The sequence below is a fragment of the Xenopus laevis genome, chromosome 1L, assembly GCF_017654675.1.
Source record: "Xenopus laevis strain J_2021 chromosome 1L, Xenopus_laevis_v10.1, whole genome shotgun sequence".
Lineage (NCBI taxonomy): Eukaryota > Metazoa > Chordata > Amphibia > Anura > Pipidae > Xenopus > Xenopus laevis.
In genome coordinates, this window is record NC_054371.1 from 121,810,564 (window position 1) to 121,835,681 (window position 25,118).

The 25,118-nt window shown below is 37.7% G+C and overlaps 1 protein-coding gene across 1 annotated transcript in view; it reads right to left on the reverse strand.

Annotated features, from left to right (window-relative positions):
* LOC108713409 (C3 and PZP-like alpha-2-macroglobulin domain-containing protein 8) overlaps positions 1 to 25,118 on the reverse strand; it is a 74,602-nt gene extending 49,484 nt beyond the window's left edge. The window contains exons 1-12 of the mRNA XM_018256783.2: positions 24,504 to 25,118; positions 15,641 to 15,792; positions 11,916 to 11,938; positions 11,215 to 11,380; positions 11,080 to 11,132; positions 10,242 to 10,259; positions 7,067 to 7,121; positions 5,436 to 5,549; positions 5,141 to 5,225; positions 4,600 to 4,708; positions 3,632 to 3,859; positions 51 to 221 (exon numbers count right to left, since the gene is read on the reverse strand). Of these exons, the coding sequence (XP_018112272.1) occupies positions 51 to 221; positions 3,632 to 3,859; positions 4,600 to 4,708; positions 5,141 to 5,225; positions 5,436 to 5,549; positions 7,067 to 7,121; positions 10,242 to 10,259; positions 11,080 to 11,132; positions 11,215 to 11,380; positions 11,916 to 11,938; positions 15,641 to 15,792; positions 24,504 to 24,562 (1,233 nt within the window). The 5' untranslated portion in view covers positions 24,563 to 25,118. The remainder of the gene's footprint in view (positions 1 to 50; positions 222 to 3,631; positions 3,860 to 4,599; positions 4,709 to 5,140; positions 5,226 to 5,435; positions 5,550 to 7,066; positions 7,122 to 10,241; positions 10,260 to 11,079; positions 11,133 to 11,214; positions 11,381 to 11,915; positions 11,939 to 15,640; positions 15,793 to 24,503) is intronic.

Consider the following 25,118-nt stretch of genomic DNA (forward strand, 5'->3'; position numbering starts at 1 on the left):
ATATATATATATATATATTTTTTTTTTTTTTTTTTTTTACTGAGGCATACCTCCAGCCAGACATATTGAGCTCCAGTTGGGATCGACGGAATCTGGAACTCCACTAGACCATTCTGTGATACAAGTTCACTGGTGTAAACATTATCCTTCGGGGTCAGCTCAGCTTTTATCTGCACTGTTACACCATCAGCAGGGCTTCCATCTGGGTACGTCACCTCAACCTAATGATGAAGAAGCTTATGTCAAACATAACAGGACCATCAGCCTACAAGATTACTGGTGCCTCTAATAATAATGTAGATATTAGGTACACCTATTAATATACAGTATGTTCATTTGCAAAAAATAATCAAGATTTTAATGGTTTTAAAGGTGAGTTTTATTTTATTTTGTACACCCAAAACAAACAATTAAGCAGACTAACCCATACAAGTTCCTATAGTCAGGTATTAGGTAAAAGTCGATACCAAGCATAGTATAAACAAAGATCATGGGGGGGGGGGTTTGTTGGACACACCAAAGAGTAATTTTGTAAGTTAAAGTTTAAGGCCCAGTCTGGCTTGTGATGCATTTAGGAGTGGGTTAACTTCCTGTTTTGAATATGCACAAAGGTTTCCCTAATTCAGGATGCGTCAAAGGGTGTAGAAATCAAGTTAACATCACACCACGGGCCCCAGAACATGTTGAATTTAGTTGATGATCCTCTAATTTTGTAGGTGAGCTTAAAGAGCGGTGCTGCATTGTTGACCAATTGTATCACAGCTCTGAGGGAGGGTGAGGAGTTACCCATCCAGTGCATTGCTACAGTTTTTTTTGCATAGAAAAGTAGGATGCAGTATCGAAGCCTGGGGTATTTAGCTGGGATTATCTCTTCTATCTCTCTTATCTGGTGTTATTACCCTCAGGAAGACCAGATTGTCTGCCAGATAGTTTATAACTTGGGTCAAAAAGTACAGGATATGCTGTCAGTCCCACACCATGTGGAAAAAGTCAGCTGCCGGTTGTTGGCATCTAGGAAAGGGTCTTCAGGTATTCGACCCATTTGTCGAAGTCGTATGGGGGTTATATTTAGGTGGTGTATGATCTTATATTGTATTAGTTTGTCTTTGAGTGAAATAAGACAGTTGTAGGCGTTCTCTACTGCTTCTTCGCAGTCGTCTTGTTCAAGGCCTGCAATTTTGTCGGTCCACCACCACTCTTGTGCAGTTTGAAAGGGTTTAGGGCCAGACAGAAGGAGGTGTTGATATATACGGGATGTCAACTTTGAGGTGTTGGGGTCATGAAGAGTTTCTTCTATAGCTAGGTGGGTCTGTCGGGGGGTAAGGGTAGTGAATTGGGAGTAAAAGGTAAGTCTAAGCTGGAGGTATCTGAAAAGTGGAATTTCAGCTGGTTGGCACTTTTGCTGAAGTGTGGAATATGTAGGAAAGGTGGGCTTCTCTAGAAGATCCCCCAAGCATTTAATATTCCAGTCAGGCCAAAAGGTAAAGTCTAGTAGGTGTCTGAAATGAGGCAAGTATAGAGTTCCCCATAGAGGGAGGTGAGGGATAGCAAAGGAGGGGTGTATCCTAAAATTTTGACAGCTAGTAACCAGGTTTTTTTGGAGATTAGTTAAGGTAGTTGGTAGAGGGCTTGAATCCTTAGGATGGTGGTATGGGAAATTGTGCAGTCCTTCCCAAGAGGATACTAGAAGTGCTTGCAGTTGTGAATTGGGGTTGTATGGATCTGATTTGAAGCACCAGTGAAGATAATAGATTTATGATGCTAAATAATAATAAATAGAAGTTGGGGAAGGCAAGTCCTCCCTCTTCACATGGTGCACATAGTTTGGTCCAGGCTATTCTGGGTGTTTTGTTGTTCTACAAAAAGGGAATCAGGATTTGGTTTAACTTTTTAAAATAGAATTTGGGGATATAGATAGGTGCATTGTGAAGTTAGTAGAGTTTGGGGAGGTAAACCATTTTAATGATGTTTACCCTGCCCCAGAGAGATAGTGGTAGTTTGGTCCATCGGGATAGGGTGTTGAGGATTGGATTTAGGTTTAGTGCTGTATATTTTGTGACGTCAGAATGGATCTTTATTCCTAGGTATTTGAATTGTTTGCTCCAAAAAATTACAATACTGACCAACTGCTGCAGTCTGTAAGGCCTGTCCAAAGGGCCAAAGTGCTGGAATATAGCCCCCAGCTCAAAGGGCACATGTATCAAATATAAAAAATATATTCCAAGGCATTCTATAAAAGTTAAAAAATCAGTCTTTATTTAACATCAAATATTAAAAAGTATGCCTAATTTTTAATATTTGATGTTAAATAAAGACTGATTTTTTAACTTTTATAGAATGCCTTGGAATATATTTTTTGAATTTGATTTGAATTTATTGGCCCACTCCAAAGGGGTCTCAGGTGATAAGTGCTGGGGTTGGTTAGGATCTATAGGGAACAAAACAGATTTTGACCAATTGATTCATAGGCCAAAGAAATAACTGAATTGGTTGACCAGATTGAGTAGGGCAGCGAGGGAATCATTGGGATCGGCCAAATATATAAAGGACATCTGCAAAGAGAGAGATCTTTTCTTGTATAGTACGGTAGGTTAAGCCTTTAATTTGAGGGGATTGTCTGATCAGAATGGCTAGTGGCTCAATTGCTAGAGCGAATAGTACTAGGGATAGGGGGCAGCCTTGCCTCGTTCCTCTAGTCAGTGGGAAGGGGGGGGACATGAGGCTGTTGACTCTGACTCGGGCCGTGAAGTTCCCGTAGAGCAGTTTAATCCAGTTTAGGCACCTAGGGCCAAGACCAAAGCGGGTCAGGACCTCCCACAGGTAGTTCCACTCTACCGATTTAAAGGCCTTATCGGAGTCTAGTGAGTGCACCACTCTGGTTTCTGTTTCTACATGGGTAATGTGTAGGTTGGTGAAGAGTCTGCGGAGGTTTTAATTGGATTTTTTAATATACAACTCTACAACTATTGACTATTAGGGCCTTTTGACCCAACTCTATAACATTGACTATTAGGCCTTTATTTAGCAGTGGCTCTTTATCAAGCTACATATATGTTTTGAGCAGTCAAACACCATTCTGTTTAATTGGGTGATTGTAGTCAAAGCTGAACACTATCAGCTATTTAAATCCTTACATCCTTATACAAACCTTCATGGTTCAGTCAATTATTTTAGAGTTTTAGAGTTGGAACTCTTAAAAACTACAAGCACTCCCCAAGTTATATACGAAATAGGGTCTATAGGTTTGTTCTTAAGTTGAATTTGTATGTAAGCTGAAACATTTATATTAACTTATTAAATGCAACTTAGACAGATGTCTGTCTTAACACAGTATTTATTATTACCTTTCTGTGCTCTGCAGTAGACAACACATGCCAGAGGGGGTTTGGGTGGATGGTTTATTAAAAATAAATGCTAATAAAGGCCAAGCAAACCATAGTATTTTACTGTAACATCCTCTGTTTGTAAGTATGAGTTGTATGTAAAAGCGATTGTTAAATTTTAAATGACCGTTAACCTTTTAATGAGTGGCTACATTTGTGATACAGTAATACTTTGTAAAGTGTAGTGATCATTAATAAATTATTTCACTTGACACCAATTTTTTCTTGTTCATTTCTGTCTGAATTACCTTTCCTTGATATGGCAAGCCTGGCTTGAACTGTTTCTTGGTATCCTTAGTATATTTGATATCAATTAGCTGTTTTTGGACTGGTGTTGTGTCATCAAAGGTAACCTGCTTACTGCCATCCACAGAAATGACAGTGGCCCAAATATTTACTGTCCCCCTGAAATGTTCTGGAAAGTCTACCGGCATCATGTCCTTAGCACAGATATCAAACACTGCAGAGCCATAAATCTGCAAAGAGAGAAAATTAAGGTATGATTTACAATAAACTACACAAGGGAAGGAAAAACTAAAACTTCTTGTTTGTCAATTCTGTAATACATGGTTCAAATGGCTTGCTAGCAGAACCAGCTGTATAAATGTTGTATTATTGATAAAAAAAATGACGAAAATATATGTTTGCTGGGTTTTTTTCACTTTATCTTCTAAGCGCACAGTTTGATGTGAATGTTTGGGTGAAATGTATGACTCCCACTGAATAAACATGTAAACGAAATTATAAAATATGCCCAAATAACGAAGATTTAAGACAAATTAAAACCTTTTCTGTAAGAAAGTATATTTTATAGTGAAAATTATTTAGCAGAATACCACATTTTTGGATTCACTGTATCCTACTGAACAGTAAACCAAATCCTACTTTAAATATAAAAATGCAAGAATCTGTGAACAAAAAAAAGTTGCCTTCAGTTGTCTAGCGCATTAATGTCTTATAACATCGATTTCCTTCAGCTGAAACTGTGCAGTCAGCCAAAATAGAATCTTGTTGGGATTCAGCTATATCCTAAACCAAATTGTGAATATGGGATACCAGTACCATTAAGTAGAGCATTTCTTTTACATAAGCAGCAATTTAATTTAGTAATGAAACCATATGCAAGCATATTTCAGAAATGTCAATTAATTTGCTATTTAGTGCATGGAAACAGCATGGAACTAAAAAAAAAGAAATAAATGGGTCTCCAGCTTACCTCCATAGTTTTAAGCACTTGAAGTCCTATTTCATGTTTGTAATAACCAACACCAGTAATAGTCATATTAATGGTCAACAAGCCTTTTACTGGCTTTCCAAATGTATATCTAGAACAAAGTACATAAGAATTGTAAAGGGTGAGACTAAGAGCCAAGACATTAAACAAGACAGAACAGAAGAATTATGAAACACAGAGTAATAAAAGAAACTCCAAATAAAAGTGGTTTGATATACATATATAATGAACAAGGGGCACAGCACTCACAGGATTTGTGAAAAAAAAGTCAATGAAGTGTGGCATGATCAACATTTCTCATGAGAAAGGTCTATGTGCTAATGATCACAAAATAAATTGACTTTTAGTTTGCACAAATCCTGAGATTGTCCCTTTTTTGATTGTGTTAAACTACAACATTACGCCAAGGTTGATGGTGACAACACACACACAAAGCAGAAAAAGAAGCTGTTACAGGGCCCCACAGCAAATTCAATTTAGGGCCCCAATACATTGTTTGTACAGGTATAGCATCTTACAGTACCTTGCCTTGACGTTGCCCTTCTCGCATGTACCAATATCTCGAACATAGGAAGGAGGGGATATCACCAACTCAAACTTTGGAAGTACTTTAAAAACAAGAAACCTATAATCAGAATGTTTGATTTATGCTGAAAGATTGCCAGATAACTGTTTAAAGAATATATATGTTCAATGCTACACTGTTAAACAGCTCAGGACAGGTATTACAATTAATGTTATATTTAGGCTACATTACATATAAGAAGAACACCCACAGGCCCAATTTGCTTCATAGCTAAAGGGGCAGATTTACTCACCATATTTCTGCACAGAAAAAGATTTGTTATACGCGTGCCCTTGAGTCTCTGCAAATATCAGCCACTCCCCAAAGACTGGTTGGTCAGAGAGTGGAAAACTCATATTAACGACACCTGGCAGGTGGGGAAAAAGACAGTAGTTTACAAATAATTTAATATGAGCAGGGAATAAATCTACAGATAATATTACTGAATAAAAGATGTAGGTTGCCCTTTAACAGATTTCAGCACAAGGGTGATGGCAGGTGGGGAGATTTTTTGTCAACAGGTAAATCTGTGCTACAAATCTCCTGAAAATGATTCGCTTCCGGCAAAAAAGTAAATGGCCAGTGGTAAAACATATGTGGTATTGTGTTTTCTGAAATCGTCCAGATTTGCCTCGGGGCACAACTTCAGCTATTAAATCGCTATGTCTGTTTTCACAACTGACAATTTTCTATATTGCTGGTGGAAAAGCATGTGTAGGAGATATGTTGCCTGCCGTACCAAAGATTTAACTGTGGGCAACAAATCTCCCAATCTTGGTGAAACAGTCCAAGGTAGACGCAGAGTTTTGCTGCAAAAAATCTCTTTATTCACACAACATGTTTCGAGCAAAGTTGCCCTTTGTCAACTTTGCTCGAAACATGTTGTGTGAATAAAGAGATTTTTTGCAGCAAAGCTCTGCGTCTACCTTGGACTGTTTCACCAACTATATCTTCAACTGAATGCTAATACCAAGGACGAGGTATAGAAACAGACCATACAGGTTAGAAAAACTGAGGGGATAAATACCACAGCCAGTGGAAACAATAGAAGCTTTTAAATCTCCCAATCTGCCATCACCCTAAGGTACCGGCACATACGGAGATTAGTCGCCCGCTATGAATCTTTGCTACCGCATCAGTCATAATGTAAATTGTCTGTGAGAAAACATATACAGTGCTTAATTTTTTCAAAGATGTTTTTTTTCAGAATAAAAGTTCTCAAACAGATAACCAAAAAGCTAGAAATGATTAATATTTGGCCATTACAACCATCTGTGCAATGTACATTCATTTGTAATTAGAGACTATTGTTATAGTGAAACTAATCAAGGAATGGTTCTAGCAGTGCTAAAAATGACCAAACTTTAGAGAAGTATATAAATTTGTGTATGTTGTCTTAAAGGAGAAGGAAAGCTACTGAGGCATTTTATTGCCAATAGATTAGCTGCAATAGTGCAAGCTAGAATGCTATATTTATTCTGTAGAATGTTTTACCATACCTGAGTAAAAAGCTCTAGAAACTCTCTGTTTGTTTAGGATAGGAGCTGCAGTATTAACATGGTGTGACATCACTTCCTGCCTGAGTCTCTCCTTGCTCTGGGCTCAGATTACAGTAGAGAAGGGAGGGGGTGTGGAAGAGGAGCAAACTGAGCATGCTCTTGCCCAGGGCAATGAGGTTTAAGCTGAAGGCAGGAAGTCAGATACAGAAGCCCATGTGTACACAATAGAAGGAAAGAAATGCAGTGTTTCTTTTGACAGGGGACTCAGAGCAGCATTACTTTGGGGGTTTACTGGTATATTTAGATGGACCTTTCTGATATGGCTTACTTAGTTTTAACCTTTCCTTCTCCTTTAAACACTGGAGAGCATACTATTTGACATTACCACAGCAGATAGGCCTTAGATCTGTCCACTGAATAATCCTTGATCCTCGTGGGTCCTAAAAAAAAAAACAGCACTTTGATTAAATCAAAGATACAGCATAATAGAAAATTGGCAATATGTTTTATGAATGTATGGATGTGATTTACCTAGACTTTGTTAAAGCATTTGATACAGTGCCACACAGAAGGTTACTGGTTAAATAAGGAATGTTGGCCTGGAACATAGTATTTGTATCTGGATAGAGAACTGGCTAAAAGATAAACTACAAAGAGTGGTGGTAAATGGAACATTTTCTAATTGGACCAGTGTTGTTAGTGGAGTACCGCAGAGCTCTGTACTAGGTCCCTTGCTTTTCAACTTGTTTATGACCTGGAGGAGGGCATTAAAAGTACTGTTTCTATTTTTGCAGATGATACTAAATTGTGCAGAACTATAGGTTCCAGGCAGGATGCTGCCACGTTGCAGAGTGATTTGTCTAAGCTGGAAAACTGGGCAGCAAACTGGAAAATGAGGTTCAATGTTGATAAATGCAAATGTAGGGACCCTGAGGCATAAGTTCCCCTTTTCTGTGCTCGCAGCCATTACTGCTGGAGGATTCCTACTTTCACGTTCATGTAGGTGGTGGACAGAACTCATGCAAAGATGTAAGGGGCAAAAAGGGAGTTCGATAGCCCTGTGGGCTAATGGAAAGCTCAACCATGCTGGTTTGGAGTTTGCTGGACATCTTTTGTGCTCGCGCTATAGACAGTGCTGGGAGCTATGGAAGCTACTACAAGCTGCATATGTTATGGAATGGATTCATCGCTGTGGATGCCTGCTCCAGCTCCAGGTGAGCCTGCCTGTCTGAGTGAATCCCCAGTGTGAGTGATGCCAGGGGAGGGTAGAAGAAGAGAGTAATCCAGCTATATTCCATTTGTGATATGGGCTTTGTTTATGCCTGCCATGAGACAGCCAGTACCTAACCGGAGGGAAAGGTATTTTGGGCTGCTATTGCTACTTGGGACCTATTGTGCTCTTTGGGGAAAAGGGACCGAGACTCTTTGTCTGCTAAAGGAGTTGCGGGACTTGAAATGGACTGCCATAGGTTCCCATGGGAGTGGGTTATATTTGATATGATGTAAATGTGTTTACTTCCCTTTTAAATTACACTTTCCTTATATAAAGTTGTGTTTTTTTATATAATAAAGTGTGTGTTTCATGTTATTCCTAATGGGACTATCCTCAGGTGTATTCCAGGATCCCATTTGGTGGAGGCTCTGCCAAAGAAGAAGAATTCCCAGTACCCTTTCACCTAGCAAAGGGGACTCAGGACCTGTTAGTCAGTGAATATTGTGATGTACCACTTTGGCACATGGGGGGGTGGCCAAAAATGGGTTACACATGGTTATGCACTTTGGCAAAATTAACAAAAATGCAAGTTTCCTTAGCACAGAAGGATCTAGGGGTTTTTGTAGATAACAAGTTGTCTAATTCTGGGCAGTGTCATTCTGTGGCCACTAAAGCAAATAAAGTTCTGTCATGCATAAAAAAGGGCATTAACTCAAGGGATGAAAACATAATTATGCCTCTTTATAGGTCCCTGGTGAGGCCTCATCTGGAGTATGCAGTGCAGTTTTTGACTCTAGTCCTTAAGAGGGATATAAATGAGCTGGAGAGAGTGCAGAGAGGTGCGACTAAACTGGTTAGAGGGATGGAAGACAAATTATGAGGGTAGACTGTCAAGGTTGGGGTTGTTTTCTATGGAAAAAATGTGTTTGCGAGGGGACATGATTACACTTATATCAGAGGACATTATAGACAAATAGCAGGGGACCTTTTTACTCATAAAGAGGATCACTGTACCAGAGGCCACCCCTTTAGACTAGAACAAAAGAACTTTAATTTGAAGCAACGTAGGGGGTTCTTCAAAGTCAGGACAGTGAGGTTGTGGAATGCACTGCTGGGTGATGTTGTGATGGCTGATTCTGTTTATGCCTTTAAGAGTGGCTTAGATGATTTATTGGACAGACTTAATATCAGAGGCTATTGTGATACTAAATTATATGGTTAGCGTGTGGGTATATATAATTTATGTCAGGGTATGAAGGGGTGTGTATATTGTGATATGGTAAAAGGAAAATGCATGTTAGTTCAGGGGTTAAGGGCCCTGGATGAAGGATATGGCAGTTAAGAAACTGCATTGTTATTCTTCTTTAGGGTATCCAGGGCTGGAATGGAGGGAAGGATCTGGGCGGGCCTTCCATTCCACTCCAGACTGACCTGGGTGTGGTGTTAGCTACCTGCTCATAAATTAATCAGGTGTCTAATTTCAGTGTGTGTGTGTGAGGGGCTGAGGAGCCTGCTGTGAACTCAAACTGAGAGTGACACAGAGAGATCATTACAGATTTGCCTGTTTAAAACTACAAGCCTGGAGCCATTGCTTTGCACACCAGACACTGAGGAAACTGAGCTGAATCAGTAAGTGCTGGACTGTGATACGTTTTATTTGTTTTATTTCAATCTGCTGAAACCTTTTCTTTATGCTGTCTGTGTGAACGGCTTCAAATAAAGCAGCCCAGGCTGAATTGGACTGAACTAAGGCTCTGTGTGCTGATTCTGTGCTACAAAAGTGCCGTGGTCAAGATTCCTGTTACCTGAAATCTCACAATATGAATGATGGGTTTTCATTTGGAGGGGTTGAACTTGATGGACTTTGTCTTTTTTCAACCCAATGTAAGTATGCTACTATGTTTATCAGTTATGACCTTGCACTGGGCAAAATAACTATTATTTAAAAATTCTGCCTTGCACCCCTGGGGTTATAGCTTTGATTCAAGCCAGGACACTTTCTACAAGGTGTTTGTATGTTCTCATGGAATTAGTATGTTCTCATTGTGTTCGTATGGGTTTCCTGGTTTCAACTCACACTTCCAAAAACATACAGGCAGGTCAATTGGCTCCTCATAATATTGACCATAATATGCATAAATGTGATAGGAACATTAGATTATTTATTCCACTGGGGAATGGATTGATTTGAATGGTGTATAATCTCTGTACATTGTAATTTATCTGAAATGTAACAGAAAGAGACCTCAACCCAAATTAAATTGGAACACCAATGTAAAATGGTGTGATAAAATAGTGCAGAAGAAAGATACCCATGACCATGCATCCAATAAGACATATAACTTACCAAAATGTATGCCTCAATCTGAAAAAGGTACAAAGAAATATCTTGGTGAAATTCTATGTTAAATGAATTGGTGATGCAGAAATACTATATCAAAAATGTACATGTATTTTGATGGTTACTATAAAAAATGTTTAATTATTTTCGAAATTATTTATAATTATCTTATAAAGTGCTAATTTGTCAAACTTCAGCACTATTATGAAAGAACATTTTGGAGGATTCAAGTAATAAACCATATTGATTAAAAAACCCTTATATATATATATATATATATATATATATATATATATATATATATATATATATATATATATATATATATATATATATATATATATATATATATATATATATATATATATATATATATATATACTACTCTATTACCTTTGTAGTCTAATAATTCAACTCACAGATTACAAGGCCAGGCTGGATGAGATTTGGCTGCATCTGTTGATGGTCATAGTGAACTGATGTAACTGTTCAGCGAACAAGATAAATAATCAGCTCACAAAGTGGCTGTTAAATTAATCTCTATTTTGGTTTGGCTGATTTACACCCATACGTGCAGATGATCAATAGATAGGGTTTTCCGGTCTGACAGACCAAATTAATTCCCATGGGATTACAACTCACCTAAGAGAGGCCCATATGATCTGCTATTTCTGTTAAAAATTACCAGATGGTCCAGTCATGTTGATGATATAAGCCCAATTTAAATATTGAGTTGTACATTATAAACATGTCATAAAACCATTTCATTTTTGTAAACTATATTTTTTAAATCAAGGCAAAAGCATGTAATAACAGCAATACAAATTGCTCTACCTTTTCTCACCTTTTCACTTGTAGGTCGTAGATCAGGTGTGACCATAAACATATTGATCAGTACTGAAAAAGATGGCAAAATGAGGTGAATTCAAAATTCATATATAGCAAAATTCGATCTGTCTATATACGTATGCATGCATACCTTTTTGTTTGGGCTTATAAACCGGCTTGTCAGTTTGTATGAATACAGATGATCCCTTGCTATCCACTGTAACTGTGGTAGAGTTATGAAAAATAAATCCTCCTTCTGTCAGATGTCTGTTACCCCAGACTTTCAAATGTGCTTGACCTCGCAGACCAGATGGCAGCTACATGGGAAAAATATTATTAGAAAAAGTAGAAAAGTATCAGGGACTCCTAAAACAGAAACCTTGAAAACTAGACTAAACTATTAATGCATGGTCTTGAGTCCCCATTCAAAAAGCAAAAAATTTAAATACAGATATAAGGTATATTAGCATGCCTGCAAGATTTACATTGTAAAGGTAAGTTGACTTCCACCCAAATGTCACTGAAGGATATGAAGCCCAGTTGTGAAAATAAATATGCATTAAAACATGTTGATTTACATATTGGTATTATTGTGCCAAATGAGTATCTAAGAACCATTTGAAACATAAGCCAGGCCCAAAATAACCTTTAACTACACAATGGATGACATTTCTGTTTGAGAGCTCATAGTTGATTATCAGTGAGGTCCATTGATACTTTCAACATATCTGCTATGAAACTGTATAGTTGCCAGTGGTGACAAAACATAAAAAACAAAAATAAAAAACAAAATAAATAAAGTGTTCAAAACACACCAGCAGATCACACATAAAATAACAGTTATGAACTTACCTGTATCTTAACTGTGCCTTTATCTAAAAGGAAAAAAATAAAAATGATCATAAAATGTAGATGCAAACCATAAAAATACCGTAAAGTGGACTGGCTTAGAATGGGTAGCCTCTGCAAGTATTGCTCACATGAGGCCAAATGATTTATGGTTGACAAAAATAGGTGTTAAATTTAAGTTGCCAATAGCAAACAATAAGCTACTAGTTTTGAGCAATCTACTACAATTAGAAAAGGAAAGCAACATCCTGATTGTTGCTATTGGCAAGTGGAATTAACACCCATGTTAGTAGACAAGCCCTTTGGCACATGCTTTTGGCCCATGGGTTGAATAAATATGAAATAGGTCAAACATAGGAGATAAGTCAGTCTGTGGATTCCCAACTAGATGTTTCTTAGGTTTCCAGGTCTGACCTACTTTCTATTATTTTGTATAATATAGAGGCTACACTATAAAATGCCTGGATAGAAGATTCCAATTCAGGACCTCTTTCAATAGAGTTACCATGTCAACTCAGAGATTGTAAATTTGTGAAGGCACACCAATGGAAAAAATGGAAGCAATTAAAAAAAAACTCAACATAATAACTGATATACCACAGTGGCCATCACTTACCACACTGGTCCAAATTTGAGCTTGTTAATACAGTTAATGAGGCCTGATATGTACAAGAACACAGAGTGCACATCTTAGCAAATGTCCCTAAAGAAAAGGTAATGGGTCAATAACATAAGATACAGTATGTGCTAGTTTTTATCGCTGTCCACATTATAACTGTTTTGGATTATCCCTACAAGTCATGTTATCTTTAACAATTTTAATTAAAAAAAATTACCTGGGTGCAAATGTACAATGTTCACTATGCTAATTCATAATTACTTAAAAGAATGAAATATATTTTGATATGTTTACTTGTTTTTGTAGGACTTTTTGGGCCAAATTGGGAATATTTGTATCTAAAGTGTTCAACTATGTAATATAGACTATAGAGGTCATTTATAATGCACCACATAGTGTGCAAGAAAAGTGTAATTGGCCATCTTCAGGTGCAAGGAGCAATGTGCAGCTTACCCATAAGTGAGCAAGCACTTGCAAATGGCAAACACATGCTTTATGCAAACACTTTCTTTAAAAAAAGAAAAAAGGAATGTCTTTTGAAAGGAAATATATTCATTATACCTTCATTTTCCCTTTGGATTGGACTGTAAGCTATTATATTTATCTTTTTTTTTTCTCCCTCCATATACTCTACACATATTTCCCTAATGGTTCCTCAGTCTGGGTCCCCCTTGTGCAGCTAACTCCAGTAGCTTTTCTTATAGCCAAATTACAGTGAGTTTCCTAGACACAATGTTACAGGAAAATTTTAGAAAACAAAACTTTCATTTACAATTTGCTAAAAGTTCTATTTTCCACTCCCTCTGTATAAAAATTTGACCCATAATACTTAATTCTGAAGAATTTTGTATTGCTAGATATCAGTTCTTACTTGCCTCAGCTGCCAGGATCTGTAGAGCCCACTTCATGGGGCAAATTCACTATGCACCGAAGCGCCTAACGCTAGCTTCAATTTGCTAGCGTTGGCCATTTTCGTTACTTCGCAAATTCACTAACGGACGCTAGCGTAACTTCACTAGTGTAACTTAGCACGCGTGCATTGTTTTGAACGCTACCTTTTACGCTAGACTTCCTTCGCCACCTCAGACCAGACGAAGCGCAATAGAGTAGATAGGGATTTCTTCAAAAAAATTTTTAAAATTTTTCTAAGTCCCAAAAAACGCTGGCGTTTTTTCTATATTATGGGTGAAAAAGATCAAAAAATTTTTTGGGGCTCCCCTCCTTCCCCCCTACATTTCCTAACTCATGGCAACTTAACTATACAGTGGGCATATGTGTAGGGCAAAATAAAAATTTTATTTGATGTTTTGAAGGTTTCCCAGGCATTTGTAGTGCTGCTACATATTCCTCCATTGAAATTTGAATTTGGCACCGTATGCAAATTAACCATCGCTAGCGTAACTTTGCTTCGCGAATCAACGCTAGCGCAACTTCGCAACCTTACGCTACCCCTGAGTGCAACTTCGGATTTTAGTGAATTTGCAAAGCACTGGCGAAACTACGCCTGGCGAAGTTACGCCTGGCGCAACTACGAATCTTAGTGAATTTGCCCCCATGTGTTACTCCCTTAGCACAAACCAAGGAATTGTGAGCTGGACATTTTTATGTCAATTTACCCACATACCATTATTCATGGTAGTGCGGATTTCAGAGTTACAGAATAAGATTCCTAATGAATCTTAGTGGTAAGAAATGTTTTTTTTCTGGTGTTGGTGATGTTCCATTTGTATTGCTAGCAGCAGTTTGATTCCATAGTTCTATGACCATTTTAATTGGGATAAGCTGTAATAGGCCCAAGCTCTAATCAAATTGCTCATCAGTCCAGATTCTTCACGTATTTATAAAGTGCCAACATATTTTACAGAGCTGTACAATAAATGGGTTTGGGACACATTGAACAAACAGTTTTACATACAAAAGAACTAATTATATGGGATCTATTTTCCTGATATCCAGACAGCTGAAAATCATGGAAAGACAGTCTCTCATTCTCCTATTTTTAAAATGATTTCCTTTTTCTCTGTAGTAATTAAACAGTACTTGTATGTGATCCTAACTAAGATAAAATCAATCCTTAAAGGCAAAACAATCGTATTGGGTTTAATTAATCTTTAGTAGATGTAAGGTACGCAGATCCAAATTAAGGATAGATCCCTTATCAAGTCCCAAGCATTCTGGATAACTGGTCCCATACCCTGTACAAGAGACAAAGAGGACCCTGCCCAAAAGAGCTTACATATTACTACTGAAAAGCACATTTTAATATTTTTAAACTAAACAACAAACACTCTGCAATTCAATAATTGTCTGGTCAGCCCACTCAATTAACTATACATTTAAAATAATCACATATCAATAAAAATAAGCATTAGTTCAAAATTCACACACAAATGTAATAATGTGGATAAAAAAACAAATATCAAATATATAATGCATATATTGCCATAGTATATTGGTCAGCTGTTGATTGCCTCATCCACTATAGTTGCATACCTCCCAACAGTTTGGAAATAAAAAGAGGGACAAAAAAGTTGCTGGGAAATTTTTTTGACCATGCCCATTCCCCCTAATTACCATGTTTATTTTACAAAATTTGGAAGGTTATGAAAGTTTGAACATATTTCTGTGTTTTTTTTCAGTTATTGCAGTTTTGTTCATGAAGGTGAATTGGCCGTTAAGCTGTAAGTCTAACTTTTCCTGTTATCTTATCTTGTTACAATTACTTATTTGCTTATCTCGAAGTTGTTACAAAAGTATCTTATCTGCTGCTGTAGATGTTCTGGGCTCTCTGCCAAAAGCCAATTAAGTTAGAAACTTTGTTTCTTTTTCTGGCTGTCCATTGCAGAGAAAAACGGGACTTTCCAGTACAAATGAGGGACTGCAGGTTGAGCTGTCAAAAGAGGGACTGTCCCTCAAAAAACGGGACAGTTGGCAGGTATGTAGTTGATAGATATCATGTACATTATTTTCACTTTTAAAGCTTAAAATTCTTCTGCTCCTCTTTATATATCACTTCACAAGCCCTTTCTGTGGCTACCCTTGTATGAACTTCTAAGTATCCATGCCACTGTTGGAATAGATGTTCTGTATATTCATGCATGGCACTCACCAAGCACAGTTCCATGTCCATGAGCCACAGTCTCTCCTTTGACTGCTAATTGCAACTGTATCTTTGTTTCTGTAGTTGCATTGAAGATGGTGACACTTACAACTTCTTCCACCCCAGAGCGAAACACAGATGGAGCTGCTACTAAATAGCCCCTAGAAGGAAAATAACATTATAAATTAAAATTGCTTAATTTAGACATCTACTTTTAAACATTTTTTAGAAAACCTTATAGGCTAGGGCAGGGATCCCCAACCTTTTCCCCATGAGCCACATTCACTTGTAAAAACAGTTGGAAAGCAACACAAGCATGAAAACGTCCCAAGTAAGGGCTCTAAACTCATATTTTTCATCTGTCTACACAAATGAGGAACCAATAAGTGAAGGTTTCCTTATTAATAGTCCCAATTCTAGTAATACAACTAACGATGCATGGTTCACACATGATGAAATTCAAGAGAGACTACAACATGTTAAGATTAACAAAGGTCCGGGCCAGATGGTATTCATCCTAGGGTACTTAGCGAGTTTAGCTCTGTGATTGCCAAACCTCTTTACTTAATTTTTCAGGATTCATTGAGATCTGGCATAGTGCCGAGAGACTGGCGAATTGCTAATGTGGTGCCTCTGTTCAATAAAGGATCCCGTTCTCGGCCTCAAAACTATAGGCCATTTAGTCTGATGACCGTGGTAGGAAAGCTTTTCGAAGGGTTAATAAAGGATAACATACTGGACTTCATAGCAAATCATAATACTATGAGTTTGTGTCAGCATGGTTTTATGCGTAATAGATCATGCCAGACTAACTTAATTTCTTTTTATGAGAAGGTAAGTAGAGATCTCGATTCTGGGATGGCAGTGGATGTGATTTACTTAGACTTTGCTAAAGCATTTGATACAGTGCCACACAAAAGGTTACTGGTAAAATTAAGGAATGTTGGCCTGGAACATAGTATTTGTACCTGGATAGAGAACTGGCTAAAAGATAGACTACAAAGAGTGGTGGTAAATGGAACATTTTCTAATTGGACCAGTGATGTTAGTGGAGTACCACAGGGCTCTGTACTAGGTCCCTTTCTTGTTTATTAAAGACCTGGAGGTGGGCATTGAAAGGTAATTTGAAAGGTCCTATATGGATTGGCAGCCTACAGGAGGTTCTGTTGGCTGCCAACCTGTTTTTTTATTCAACTAAAACTTGTCTTCAAGCCTGGAATTCAAAAATAAGCACCTGTTTTGAGGTCACTGGGTGCAACATCCAAGGGTTGGTGGGCAACATGTTGCTCACGAGCCACTACTTGGTGACTACTGGGATAGAGGATTGTCACTATGTTAAAGCACATTGGGTCTTTATTGCAGACTTATTTCACCTTTATTTATGCTTTTCAGTGCAGTGCAAGTTTTTGTGTATGCAAAGCTAGGAAAATGACTCCACAAGTAGTGCACGGAGATTCATTTGTATGCTGTGCTGTATTCAGTTGTTTGGGGTTCAGCCTAAGGGCAGTGGCACACCAAGAGATTCATTGCCAGTGATAAATCTCTGCTTCTGTGGGCAACTAATCTCCAGTAAAAGCTTTTCCACTGGCAATAATGTGAATCGCTTGTGGTAGAACTAGGGTTGCCACCTGGCCTGTCCGGTAAAAATTATGGTTTATACAAATGTCAGTAATAGGGAACAAAGATAAATATATAGGAAGGCCTGTATTTTTTTACAGAAAAGGTAGCAACCCTAGGTAGAACCCATGTGACTCAGGGCAGTTGCTGAGATGGAGATTTGTCACACGTGATTATTTATGCTCGATAACAGGCGACATATATGCTGAAAATGCATCTCCACTGGAAAGATATGAAATTGCTTTCAGGCTGAAACCCAACACTGCTCAAATTCCCCATGGTGAGTAGGAGATCAACTCCATAGAGCACACAGACAAATGTGTAAGTGTGTATGCAATCACTGATTCAAAGTATATCCCAAAAATGCGTCTCCATTGGAATGAAATTGCCTCTGGAGGAAACTTTGGGCAACTCAAGATAGGTTGGTTTTACTGCCAACGATTTCAGTTACTTCAAATGAATTAATAATCCTTGGCAAAAAATCTCCCCAACTGGCATTCAGGCTGAGCCCCATTACTGCTCAAATTCCCCATGGTGAGGAGGAGATCAGCTCCATAGAGCACACAGACAAATGTGTATGTGTGTATGTACTCACTGAGTCAGATACCAAGTACCACAAAAACGGTGTATAAGTACTGTATATCCCAAAAATGCATCTCCATTGGAAAGATATGAAATTGCCTCTGGAGAAAACTTTGGAGCAAAATTCACGATATGTTGGTTTTACTGCCAGCGATTTCAGTTACTTCCAATGGAGACACATTTTCGGGAGACAAAACAAAAATGGTGTACAAGTATGATGGAATATTCACTAATTGCTCAAAACCACCCTGCAGTGCAAATCTCCCCATCGCCACTGCCCTCAAGAGGAAACGTCAAGCAATATTGGAAGACTGAATGACATGGGTTTTATCACCAACGATTCATATTATTGCCGGTGGGAAAGCTTTTATAGATTAGTCACCCACAGAAACAGAGATTTATCACTGGCAATTAATCTCTGGTGTGCCATTGCCCTAAAGGGTATGCATGAATACTTGGAACTTGGAGTTTTTCCCTGTCACATACAAATGAGGAGAGGTTCTCCACAATCCCAGGTTGTTCATGCATAAAAGCCAGAAAAATATGGGGGTAAACAAATATCAAGCATTGTTACTGAACTGTAGACAATTCAATAGAAAACAGCATATTATTGTTGTAACCGTACACACAAGTGAGGACCGTTAAAACAATGCTGCTATGCATATTAGCATATTGGCTTTAGTGAATACAGATAGCACATTTATTTGTTACAAGAGACTACGTGGCCACCATAAGTGGTAGAAGTAAAAAAAAGTAGACACAAGTAGAGTGCATCCCTCCTAACCTTTACAATAGGAAGCTCATATTTCAAAACGAAGTGCAAAAGGAACATTTTTTTCGTTATTATTGCTTTGTTCTAAGATACAGCAAATACATTTAATGACATGCCTTTATAAACTCAACTGCAAACCTTAAAGGGGTAGTTCAACTTACAAAATGGCAATTACAGCAGTAAGCAGTAGTGCAAGGAAAAGGCAAGTAGTCCATTAAAAAGTAAGCCGTGGTGCAAGGAAAGGGCAATTGGTCCATTATAAAGGTAGAAGTAATAGGTAAAGAAGAATTGTTGTTTCATATAAGGTTGTATTTCATAACCAGCATCATTCGCATCAGTCCCTGCCCAAGGGAAGCTAACAATGGAAGTCTCTATAACAAGCACACACAAATTTATCATGTCAGTATTGTGGGAGGAAACTGGAGTAGAAGAAACAAACATGGGCTCATGGAGAACATACAAATTCCATGCACACAATAATTACAGCTCTAGAGGTGTTTTTCATTTTTGTATTTGTAATTTGCACCTTACAGGGGTTAAATTTAATTCTGCAGATCTGTAAAGTACAACTAAATTTATATCCTGCAAATTATAATGAAAACAGTTCTAAGTATTGTTCTGCAAAAAAGCACTACATGACTATGAATGTTACAAGTATATACCATAGGTCTATATGCGCTCTAAAATTTTACCCCTGGCATGCTAAATACCTTGTGTGTTTGGATTATGTTTCAAAAAATGGGCCATGTTTTAAAAATATTTAAAATCAGGTGGCTATGTTGAGATATACACAGTGATGTCATTGATGAGGCCAGAATTTGTATGCCAGGGACTTACCGCCAGTATAAAATGAAAAAATAATGAGGGTTGAAAAGGTTGAAAGATAGCATTAGGCCTTACTAAAAGAGAGTAACTTTAAAGGTTATGGTGAAATTACATTGAATTTAATATTATATGATCATATATTGCATCTTAACCCCAGCAGTTGGCAGAAAACATGCTCCTGCAATTATTGTTGAAGAGTTTATTTAAATTAGCATTAGATGTGCTTCACTAAGGGGCCTATTTATTATGATGTCTAAAATAAAATTCACAGAAAAAATGGTGTAAAAAGCTGTGTGTTTTATTTTATGCCATGCGAATGCCAGATTTTTCGCTGTTATTTTACATTGCTTCAGACCTTTGTATGTAAGCTCCAGCAGAGGTTGCACAAACAAAAAGCGTGTAAAAAAATTACGCCATTTTTACGCAGTCTTTACTCAGTGATGTGTGGTGAATTATTCCTCCATTTTTTAAACCACATCTTCACAGCCTTAAGTAAATTAAGATGTAAATATACCAAAACCAAAAAACTAGCAACCAATCTGTTAAACAGCTTATTGGTTGCAATGGGTTACTGCACCTGGACAAATGTTATACTTTTTTTTTTATTACATATGGAGGCGTTTCTTCGATTTTAAACAGGTAAGTGGAAATAAATGAACTTGCACTGTGTACATATTCAGACAACAATTACATTGTTCCATGTGTTCCTTTCATTGTATGAGGAGTATCAGTACATCTTTACGAAAACAATATATCCATATTGTCATCCATTATGCTCCCTTCCTGCAATGCGGGTTGTCAGGAATCTGCACTCTTACCACAATAGTTACCACTCTTTTATGCTCCTTTTTCCATTTTCTGTCAGCCCTCTGACTTGCATTTTCACTCTCCCTTACACCATAAATGTGGAACTTTAGTGTAAGAGCTAGGGTGGATTATTCAAAGGGATGACAGAGGATGGGGGAGAAGGAAGCATAGAGGAGGGCCTTCCAACCATGCTCTTGAACATGTTAAGCTTGCAGATAGTGGTGACCCAATTAGGAGTGGATGGCTTTGCCACCTCGGGTGGAAAAATGGGCCAGATATCAACTGAATGAACCAATTTACTTAGCAGACATAATTCAATATTGTGATTTTTGTTTCTTAAAAAATGACCCTTGAATGATTGCTAAAAATTATTTGCAAACTGGAGAACTTGTGAATAAAAAGCTAAATAGCTCAAAAACCACAAATAATAAAACATAAAAACTGCAAATTGTCTAAGAATATCACTCTCATACTTCATACTAAAAGTTCTCAAAGGTGAACAACCCCTTTAAGTAAATTCTAGTATGTTATAGAATGTCCTATTCCCAACAAGTTTGCAATTGGTCTTCATTATTCTTTAAAATGAAATAGCCGGCTTTTTAGTTAAAGTTTGGCTTTTCACTCTAATGCACATGCACAGCCACAAGAAGAATGCTGAAGCCGGAAGAGAAGCGCTCTGTGTTGCTCACTGCAATAACCCCGGGCCGGTGCAGCTTTCTGCTGATAGGAGCACCGGCCTGGGATTTCAGGTAAGTAAATACATTCACTTGGGGGAGCCTAACATTTGGCATCCCCAAGTGTGAAACAACTTTCTTTCTCCTTTAAGCACAAGAGAAAAATGGATTCCCACTTAGCACTATGCATTTTTCTATGCATCACAAGACTGCACATTAGAACTTAGGATCAGTCCATTTTGTGGAAGCTGGGGTGCAAACTGCATCCTTCTCCTGGTTAAACAGGTACCTCATCTGTGCTGCTCCAGTCAAGATTATGATAATCATTTTAACAACCTCATTATGAAACATTGAGTAACTAAATGACCAAGCACACCACATGTTACATGTTAGGAACATTTTTAAACCCTTTCCTTTTAGTCATTCCAATTAGTTGAATACAATCTACATTAAAGGAACAGTTCAGTGTGAAAATAAAAACTGGGTAAATAGATAGGCTGTGCAAAATAAAAAATGTTTCTAATATAGTTAGTTGGATGTCTAACATAACAGAACAGAACACTACTTCCTGCTTTTCAGCAACTTGAAGGGGGGCCACATGGTACATATCTGTTCAGTGAGTTTGTAATTGATTCTCAGCATTCAGCTCAGATTCAAAAGCAACAGATATGACCCATGAGCCCCCCCCCCTTAAGTCTCTGATTGGTCACTGCCTGGTAAAAAGGGTAACCAGTCAGTGTAAATCAAGAGAGCTGAAAAGCAGGAAGTTGGATTCTGGCTATTATATTACACATCCAGTCACTCCAGCATTTATACATTACATTTTTGCCTAAATAACTATATTAGAAACATTTTTTATTTTGCACAGCCCAAATCCTAAAAAAAATCCTAGCTCCCTCTTAATCAAGGATATACTGTATTTAACAAACTGAATGGAAGAATCTCTAAGCAAAGTCTGGAAATAGAAAATCAAGCACTTAATTAGCTAAATCATTCTGTATTAGTAATTACAGGTATGGTGAGGCCACAAACTGACCAGCGATAATTTACTGCAACAAATTTCTTCATGTGGTTACAAAAAAAAAAAAACACAGACTCCTTTAAATTACACAGTTCTTGAAATAGGCTGCTTCTCTGTCTAAGGGCTGTGGCATAGGGGCGTTTTGCCCACCACTGTAATCAGACAGAAAACAGAGCAGGTCCTCATAGAGAGATTGATTCCATAGGGAAACAAGGGAAATGTGCTGTCTAAAACACACAATACAGTGACATGACAATGTTTAATTGAATATCCTGTAAATGATATCCTTATAATACACAAAAGCCATGAATATCCTGTAAATTATATCCTTATAAACGGTGAGTAGTGATGTCATCAGTTATAAACTGTGAGTAGTGATGTCATTTCTGTCACATGACTTACTAAAATTTGTGTATTATAATAAATAAAGTACCCCCAGTTGTAAAATATGAGGATATTAGAAGTTACCTCGGAGTTCCATGACCTGTATAAAAACACTCGGCCTTCGGCCTCGTGTTTTTATATGGTCATGAAACTCCTCGGTAACTTATAATATCCTTATATTTTACAAGAGGGGGTACTTTATTCACTATATAATACACAAAAGCCATGAATATCTTGTAAATTATATCCTTATAAACAGTGACTAGTAATGTCATCAGTTATAAACGGTGAATAGTGATGTCATTTGTGTCACATGACTCACTAAAACTTGTGTATTATAATAAATAAAGTACCCCTTGTTGGAAAATATGAGGATATAATAAGTAACCGCGGAGTTCCATGACCTGTATAAAAGCACTCGGCCTTCATCATGGAACTCCTCAGTGACTTATAATATCCTTATATTTTAAGAGGGTAATTTATTCACTATATAATAATAATACTTTATTCACTATATAATAAGTACACACATATACATACATATATCAGTAGGTAAAAGCTTATTGTACAGGGTCATTTCACAAATAAGCTGAGGTGAAAAACAGCAATGCCAAACTGCCCATCACCACTTGCCATAGCAGAGCATGCCAAATGCTTTGCTAATGCACTCACTGGCCAGAAATAATTAGTAGAAATACGAAAATGACTTTAGGTGTTTCACTGCTGTTGTATTCAACACTCTACCATAGGCCTAAGGGCTAAACTACAAACGAGATCTTGGTCAGATTTTATCTTATCATGCAACACCATGTAAGAGCACAAGATTTTGTAGGATACTACAAAATCTGACCCCCATAGCTGTAATGTAAAGTCGGATCAGGTAAAGTCAGATGGTGTGCTTTGTTCATGCGTCTACATCTGACACCATGACACTTTCTCTCATCAGATGAAGACACAGCATGCTGCGTTCCCTTCTGACAGGCATGGCATGTCGGATAGCAAATTTTCCATGTAGTTTACACATCAGATTTTTGACTGCATCCAACTTGCAGGATGCATTATGTCGATCTGACTCCATCCTACAAAATCTCCCGTATAGTTTACCCCTTATGAGCAAAACAGGTGCAGAAGTTTGCTCAAGTTCTACTAACCAGCAGGCATCCTATTTTTAATTTAGCACCAAAACCCCAGAAAGATTTATAGCTCTGGCAAAACCCACATAAACAGAAAAGTGTTATATCATAAAGAAGAGTCATAAATTAAATAAATGCTAAATGCTCTAAGAGTCTCAGGAGCTTTTGGCACAGGTTAGGTGAAAGATTTATAATGAGGTTCACATACTGTTTGCTACATACTATTCAGTTTTTATGTGTGCATGTAATCTTTTTATGTTTGCAGTTCATTAACGGTCTCCTTATATTTAGTGCAGGTGTATTTTTTGCATAATGGTGTTTAACAAGACTGACTTTATTTATAATGATCCAGCCTTCTGTCTGGCTGTCATCAATACATGTCCTGAATGTAAGTCTATACATATCATGTCTAACTTTGCTTTCCTTATTGTATCTCAGTTTTGGGTTTGTGCCCCAAAAACATCTTTGCTGTACGGGTATTTCATTTCATTTATCTGGATTCATGTAAACTTTCAATGTCAACAATACTTTAAACTGTATGGTACTCACTGTGGTGGAAAAGTTTATAATACATAATGACATACACACTCACATTTATAGAACCATATATTTGAATATTGCTTTGCTTCTGACTTGGAACTCTGATTCAGCCACCTGCTTGAGACCTTAGACTAATCAATCTCACTGTGCTTGTGCCTCAAGCACCAGTCATTAGAATGTAAGCTATTCGGGGTCCATTTATAACAACTCAAATAAAAGAGCAGGCCTATATTTGTTAATAGTACGACAGTTAATATTATACTGCAGAAAATGGAGAACTCATACTGTTCTGCATGTTTCTAATGGCTAATATTTTTCTTATACATTAAGGCACATTTTAGCAAGTTAAAATGCTTGCTGTTACAGATTATTAACAAATAATAATGCACTTTTTTTTTTCCGCCACTGTGCGCCTCAATTATTTGTACTTTTTTTTTTACTCTGGGAAAGCATGCAATAACAACATTCTATAATCGTACACAAACACATCATAAAAGAAAAACTGTGCTTGACTTACTGTCTGTCTTCAGCTCTGCTGAAGTTGCAGATGATCCATACAATCCACAGAAAAAGCATGTTGACCCAGTGCACCTAAATCCACACTCAAGACTTCGCCCAGCGCCCCTACAGGGTAATTCAGTCTTTCTAAGTAGCACACAACACAGGAGGGGGGATTGTGCCCTCAGGGTGGAAGGAGCAGCATGCACTCTGCTCTCCCCCCCTCAGTCTGTGTAGAAGGGTTTAACCCTTGTCCTGACTTGTTTGTCTACAGTGCTTAGATCCTGAAACATTCAAGCTGCAGTTTTCTACTGCTCTGTTGTAGTCTGCTGTACTTCACTCATCCGCCCCTCAACATCTTTCTTATTGCTTTACTCTCTCGTGCCCTTCGCTGGTCTTTTGCCTACAAAGCGATTCTTTTTTCTCCCTCCCTTCTAGACCTTTACTACTCTCTACCTCTGTCTATATCCTTTCTTATACGTGCCTCTCCTAGCATTCCCAGTCTCGCCTGTCTGTCTTTGTTTCTTTCCTTCTCTCCCTCCCTTTCATTCTCTGCCCTACTCTCCTCTCACAAAAACTGCTCTAACCCCTGCTTGTTGGGACAGTAAAACAAGCAGACTTTTATAAATGTGTG